This window comes from Clupea harengus, chromosome 18 (genome assembly GCF_900700415.2).
Source record: "Clupea harengus chromosome 18, Ch_v2.0.2, whole genome shotgun sequence".
NCBI lineage: Eukaryota > Metazoa > Chordata > Actinopteri > Clupeiformes > Clupeidae > Clupea > Clupea harengus.
In genome coordinates, this window is record NC_045169.1 from 15,612,965 (window position 1) to 15,620,464 (window position 7,500).

General features: G+C 45.0%; 1 protein-coding gene across 13 annotated transcripts in view; it reads left to right on the plus strand.

Annotated features, from left to right (window-relative positions):
- Nucleotides 1–7,500, plus strand: part of LOC105895412 (neurexin-2) — a 736,614-nt gene that overhangs the window by 363,674 nt on the left and 365,440 nt on the right. For all 13 annotated transcript variants that reach the window (XM_031585048.2, XM_031585052.2, XM_031585053.2 and 10 more), the window contains one exon: nucleotides 2,806–2,967. In XM_031585048.2, coding sequence (XP_031440908.1) covers nucleotides 2,806–2,967 — 162 coding nt within the window. The remainder of the gene's footprint in view (nucleotides 1–2,805; nucleotides 2,968–7,500) is intronic.

Below are 7,500 nucleotides of genomic sequence, written 5' to 3' on the forward strand. Positions count from 1 at the left end.
TCTGAGCTCCAGTCAGATAGACAATCTCCACAAAGCCCATTCTAGAACTACTCTGAGCTTCAGTCAGATAGACACTCCTATCTCCACAAAGCCCATTCTAGAACTACTCTGAGCTCCAGTCAGATAGGCATCAATATCTCCACAAAGCCCATTCTAGAACTACTCTGATCTCCAGTCAGATAGGCATCAATATCTCCACATAGTCCACTCTAGAATGGGTATGGCCCTGGTCTGTCTCAGATTTTGGGCAGATCCATTCTAGAGTCAACTGCTGTTTGAGCCCCTCTTACCTTCGGGGTCAAGAGGCTGACAGGTCCTCGCCAGGTTCAGCTGAGGCTCAGTTGAGGACCCCTCTGCCTCTCCGTTGCCCCTCCCTCCCTCCTCTCCCTGGAGTTCAGGCTTATCGGCAGCACACAGGCCTCTCAGCACCAACTTTGCCAAGCCTTTTTCAGCAGACATAAAAATGGATTGCCCTGTCCCAAGGGAAGTACAGATGACAATATACACAACAACAAATATAAACAAATGAATACATATAAAAAAAAAGAGTAGATGAAATACTGAAGTAAACAAAGGTTGGCTGGGGATGTTCTTTTAGAGTGCAGTTGTCAAGCGATGCTAGCGAGTCCACCTGCATAGCCGCAGCGTTGTTGGCTGGGCTGTGATGTCAAGCGATGCTAGCTGGTTTACCTGCAGAGCTGCAGTGTTGTTGGCTGGGCTGTGATGCCTTTGTGCGAGTCTGCAGGCTTAAGAATTCAAATTCAATGTCAAGTGCCCCGTGGTTGCCGGGTGACTGCTCAGCAGAACCTGCGCCTCAGGACAGTGCAAGGCTTGTTGTTTGTTGGTGAATACGGAAAAGCAAAGGGCCAGAAAATAAAACTGCCGCCTCTTGTCAATGATGATGCTAATGAACAACAGCTCTCTTTATTCTTTTCATTTGTCCTGGAAGACTCTCAGAACACCCTGTGAATGTCTATTTGCCCGCCAGAGGAATACAGTCATGCCTGTATCGTCGGGCAGACTTCCCTGTAGTGGAAGTGGACCTGTATCTCTGCGGCAGGTAATGGGGGAGTGCGAGCTGCATTGCATCAGAAAAAAAGGCAAAATAGCAGCACTGCTCTGTCTGTGAACAGGATGCTGAGGGAAGAGCGTCCATAAATAGAGGAAAAAATAACCACATCTCGTCTTCATGCTGCAGTCACCCTTGTTTAGGTTTCCTGTCTGTGTGTATGTGTGTGTGTGTGTGTATGTATGCCATAGCAGATGTCAAATTAAAGATTGGAAGGGTTTGTAGTGAGCCCAGCCAGGACCATTTTGCTAATTAGAGCAGGAGATGCTAGCTGATTGCTAATCCTGCCCAAAGCGTGGGGCTTGGCAGAAGGGTAGGCAAACAGCCTCACAGGATCTGCGTTCACAGCGTAACTCAATTATCTGATTCTAAAAGGAGCCTTTGATAGAGATACTTCTTCTTCCCTCCCTCCCTCCCAATGACGCAGACGGAGATTCATTAAGTTGAAATGGGGGGGAAAAAAATAAAAATGTTGAAACCTGTTGAAAGACAGGGCTGACAGATGAAGCAGGATGGCAGACTTCACATGTTTGATCCACATTAAAATATCAAAGAGCCGTCTCAGGATGAGGCCAACGTTTGCACTCATGATGGCTTCAGCTGTCGCTCTCCGTCGCGCAGTGGAAGGAACTAAGAGCAATTTATGGGCACAGTAATCGCAGCCCATCCACAAGGAGGCTTAGTGCTCATTGCTGTCTACGCACATTGGTGTGTTCAAGCTCTGTGTGATCAGTTGAGAGTAGCCTACGTAGGGAAGAATATGTTTTAAAATCTATTAGACACAAGTCTGAGCCAGAAGTGTTGTTTTGGAGAGAGTTCTGGAAGTGTGTGTAGTTTATCGGTTTGATCCTGTCGATAGTCATGAAAAGATGTAAAAGTAGGTTTGAACGAAATCGGCACCAAACGCAAAAGTAGGTTAGTTTAGCCAGTGCAATAGGTGAGGTTTTAATCCCAGACCTCCGGAGTTCAATGAGGAAGCCCTGAGGGGCGAGAGAGAGAGAGAGAGAGAGAGAAAGAGAGAGAGAGAGAGAGAGAAGGAGAGAAAGAGAGAAAAAAACCAACTGAACATGGTGGTGCTATCTCTGCTGTGAGCCCCCGCTGGTCCCCGGGGTTGGCTGGAAGATGGCTGGCTCTGATTGCCCCCTCTGATGCGGATCTGATGATGCAGAGGAAGAGTGGAGAAGATAGGATCAGTGCTTTACTAGTGTAATTGGAACCGTTTGAGGGAGCAAGGTTGGGTTCACGTTTTTGTGGAGGTCATCAGTTTATCAAGCCAGACAATGGGTGTGTGGTGGTTGTTAAAATTTTGATTGATAGCTAAAGTCTGTGTTGGTGTGTGCGTGCGTGTGTGTGTTGCTGGTGGTTGATGTGCTAAAGGATTGATTGATGGCAAGAATTTGCATGTGTTTGTTGGTGAGTTAGAGCTTTGATTGAAAGATAGAATAGCGCCGCTCTAGAGTTGGTACCTTGCAACTGCACTCTGAAGGAACTCACCCCCACCTGTAAGCCTTTTATGACAACGAATGAACAAAACAGACAAAAAAAAAAACAACAACCAAAAAAAAAAAAAAAACTACCAAAAAAACTAGGAATCCGATCGAGTCTCAACTTGTCTTTAATCCAACCTCTTCCTTTGCTCTTCCCACTTCGCTCTCTCTCTCTCTCTCTCTCTTTTTCCCTCTCTCTGTCTGTCGCTCCGCCTGTCCGTTTCTGCGCCGGGCACTGCCCACCCCCAGGTGACCATATCAGTGGATGGTATTCTCACCACCACTGGCTACACCCAGGAGGACTACACCATGCTGGGCTCCGACGACTTCTTCTACATCGGGGGGAGCCCCAACACGGCCGACCTGCCCGGATCCCCAGTCAGCAACAACTTCATGGGCTGCCTCAAGGACGTAAGTGAGCCCGAGAATCACTTTAGCCAACTGGCTGTTCACTCGCATCGCACTTCAACTGTATGGATGGTGGGAAAAACTGAACTAAGCTAAACTAAACTGAACATCGGTGATCTAAGGACGTAAGTGAGCCCAAGAATCACTTGAGTGAACCGGCTGTTCACTCGCATCGTACTTTAACTTCAGTTGGGTATTAACGTTAGCCAAAGGTAAAAGGTAAATGGGCATGTTGGATCTATGTCCAAATAGGATCAGTTTAGGTCTATATCAGGGCCAAACCAGGTCAGATCAGGTCCATATCAGAGCCAAACCATGTCAGATCAGGTCCATATCAGGGCCAAACCAGGTCAGATCAGGTTCATATCAGGGCCAAATCTTGGCCACAGTCAGCTGCCGATAGGACCTTGCTTGGCCAGGTGGGCTGTGGGGTGTCAGTAAAATTCACCAGACGCAGTGTGTGCCATATGACATGCTAATGACAAGGTTATGACAAGGTAATGACAAGGTTATATCAGTCTAATGACAGGGGTTCAACACAAGCACACTCACTTTGGTAAAATGGAGTGAAAGTATCTTGTCTCTACATACTTCGCAGAACCTGAGAAACTGGCAACATTTCACATAACCACACATAACACACATCAGCACTTTCCATTAACACATACACAGGCACACACACAAACACACACACACACACACACACACACACACAGGCTATGTCAAACAGCCGTGCTGTGCGATTTCATCGTAATTGTGGAGAGTGAGTGTTGAGAAAAACACATTTGAAGTGAGACTAGACTGCTCAGAATAGCGTGGTTGCACAGAGAGGTCGGATTGCAGCATTTTGGGAAAAAATAACATGTCTGAAATCCAAGCTTGTGCAATCACAGTCCACAAACGATGGATATTTCACTGGCCAGACAGACACAAAGGAACCTTTCTCCGTGCAAACCCACCACGCATGAAGAAAGAGAAAGCTTGATGGCTCGTCTGCTTTTATGTCTGGTGTACGAATAGATGGCTGTCTCCTAGTTTCTTATGTTAGGATTGTTTCAGAATCATCTCTGATGGGCCAATTTGCAATTTGTGACTGTCATTAAATGAATATCATGAGGTAGTTAGGGCCATGTTCACACCGTCACGATAGATGTTTCACGTGATTCTGTGTGGCTATGTCTGAGTGAGAAAATGTGTGTTTGTGTTGAAAGTTTGTTCAGGGTTACACTCATGAAGTGTTTTCAGTGTTACGCTCATGAAGTAGACGGTGGGTGTTAGCAGGATAATCAGGAGGGTAGGTAGCAGACTCCTCACGGCTTTCTCAGGACAAATATCACCTCTGTCTCTCTCAGACTCTCTCCCTTTTGCTCTCTTTCTCTCTTTCTCTCTCTTCCTGTCTCTTTCTTTCTCTCTCTGTTTTTGTTAATTTATCTTGCTGTCTTTTTGTCTCGTCTGCCTCTCCTCCTCTGTTTTCCTGTTTCTCTTTCTTTTTCTCCAGACGAGAGACATATTTCTGATCATACAGACATAACCACAGAGTAGTGATGAGAGCTCAGTCATTGTATTTATTTGGCACCAAACTGCTTTCTCTCCTAGGCTTCTTGCCAACCCCCCACTGAACACCCCCCCCCCCCCCCCCCCCACACACACACACACACCCCCCACAGACACACACACACACACACCCTCACACACCCATAGCAAGCCAACGGGAGTGCAGAAAACAATTATAACATTATACCCCCACTACCAATGATTTATGTGGAAAATTATGAAGCTGAGGCGATTGTCCTTTTTTTTCCCCCATTCGCTAAAGCTTCTTATTAAATCTGTAATTAGTTTTCTTTTTTTTCCCCTCCTTTTCATAAATTATATAATTATTGCTTGTCCCGATGTAACTTAATTAAGTTCTGACAATTACATTTCCATTTAATTCGCTGGCCTCAAATGGAGTGAGGGAAAGAAAAAAAAGTTTTTGGCCCCGTAATCCCTTGGCTCCTTTTCTGATTACCAATGAACTGGGGCTGAAAATGGAGAGAGATTTAGGGAAGATGGTAAGGAAGGATTAGAAGGGCTTAACGGGACAGTATCATGCTGAAGTACACATGAATGATTCAGTGCCACGGATCGCTACTGAGACTGATTTCCTCGCAACAACACAACACCGGTGCAGGAGCTTCCTGAAAACAGTAGCGCTGTTCCATACATACACATTAATGTTCACACGCACACATATGCATACACATTCATGTTGACAAGCACACATATATGCATACACATTCATGTTCACAAGCACACATTTACACATGCATATTCATGTTCACATCCACATATATTCATACACATTCATGTTCACAAGCACACATATATGCATACACATTCATGTTCACAAGCACACATATTTGCATACACATTTATATTCACATCCAAATATATGCATACACATTCATATTCACATCCACATATATACACATTTATGTTCACATCCACATGTATGCATATTCATATTCATATCCATATATACGCATACACATTCATATTCACATCCACATATATACACATTTATGTTCACATCCACATATACGCATACACAATCATATTCACATGCACATTTATGCAGACACATTCATATTTACGTGCGCGAGAGAAAGAGACCAAATATGACAAAGAGAGAAACACACACACACACAGAGACACAAGCAATCTCTTCTCCTCTATCTTTTTTACTTCATATGAAATTCACACACACACGATGATGCATGATGTCAGGAATGTCTTCTGTAATCTCTCTGCATGCGTAAGAAGACACGCTATCCATGCTAGTGGCCGCACAACACAAAGCGTCATGGTTTCTTGGCATTCTGTGGCTGTAGTATACAAGTTGACCATCATAGTCCATGACATAACAGCCGGCTAATGGCTTCCCAAACTTAGATTATTACAATGTATGACGTTAACACTCACGCCAAGCAATGCGGTGGTCGATTTTGATGGTGGTAGTGTGTTTCTCACAGCCAATTGCTTGGTGACACACAAATAACACGCAATGAGACTGACTGTCCTTTTACGTTTACTAATCATCACCTGTGCTGAAAAAGAAAGAAAGACAGGGTCATTGGAATCAAAGGGACAGGGTTTGACAGCAATCACAAAAGGCAAAAGCTAGATGATTCAGCGGCCAGCTCGTGGGGACAGGTTAAGACAGACGAGTGACACCTAGCCTGGTGCACAGCTGTCATTATGACAGGAATAGGATGGGGGTGATTGGAGCCATTGGATGGCAACAATCACCCCGCTGTTCCACTTGGGTTCTCCACGTGTTGCCCCCGATCACTTCAGTGGATTCTATTCCGGTAGCCATTCCATCAGTCGCCATGCGTGTTGGCCTTTAGAGCTAGTCATTAACCGCCAGACTTCAGACACTACAGATACTGCCAGCTTACTCTGATAGCTTTTGAATGTCTCTCTCTCAGTCTCTCCCTCTCTCTCTCTCTCTCAGCCTCTCCCTCTCTCTCTCTCTCTCTCTCTCTGTCTTTCCCTCTCTTAGTTCCTCCTTATCCCGCTCTCTCTTTGTCTCTCCCTTTCTCCCTTTCTCTCTCTTTCTCTCTGTCTCCCAGTCTCTCCTTCTCTCTCTTTCCCTCTCTCTCTCTCTCGTTCTCTCTTTTCTTCTCTCTTTCTTTCTTTGTCTCATTCTCTTTCAGCATTTGTGTAATTAAGTTCATGCCAGTGTTGCTGGGACGCTGGCTTTACCATCCTGACAGGCAAATTAGAAATTGATTTCTTCGCCTCCTATACAAAGGCCATCACACACAGACACACACACACACACACACACACGCACACACACACACACACACACACACACACACACACACACACACACACACACACACACACACACACACACACACACACAACCCCCCACCTTCACTCTCTCACACACGTCTTTCCCAAGCATGTGTGATATATCACACCACCATGCAGATAACACACCCTATGTGTGTACGTGTATGTGTGTGTGAGTGTGTGTGTGTGTGTGTGTGTGTGTGTGTGTGTGTGTGTGTGTGGTTGGTGTGTGTTAGTGAGTGTATATGTGCATAATTTGTGATGTATACAGCATGTGCCTGACATGTGATTGGGTCATAATGTGATTGGTTTGTCAGTTGTGGTTATGTAATTTTCCCGAAACACAAACATTATTACACACACACACAAACACATACTGTACACAAACACACACACACCCACACACACCCCCCCCCCCCACACACACACATACACACACACACACAAACACACACACACAAACACATACACAAACTCACACACACACACACACATAAGACTCATACACTGACATACTGCGATACATCCATATTTACACACTGTCATATTGGCCTGCTAACCTAAGCCTATCCTGTTAGGAACATTTTAAGCTCAGGGAGCAGCTATCTCTTGATACTGATAATAGCTATTGATTGGACAGCAAACAAATTAATGTTCTTGCATATTTAAAAAGTTATCAGATGAGATAAA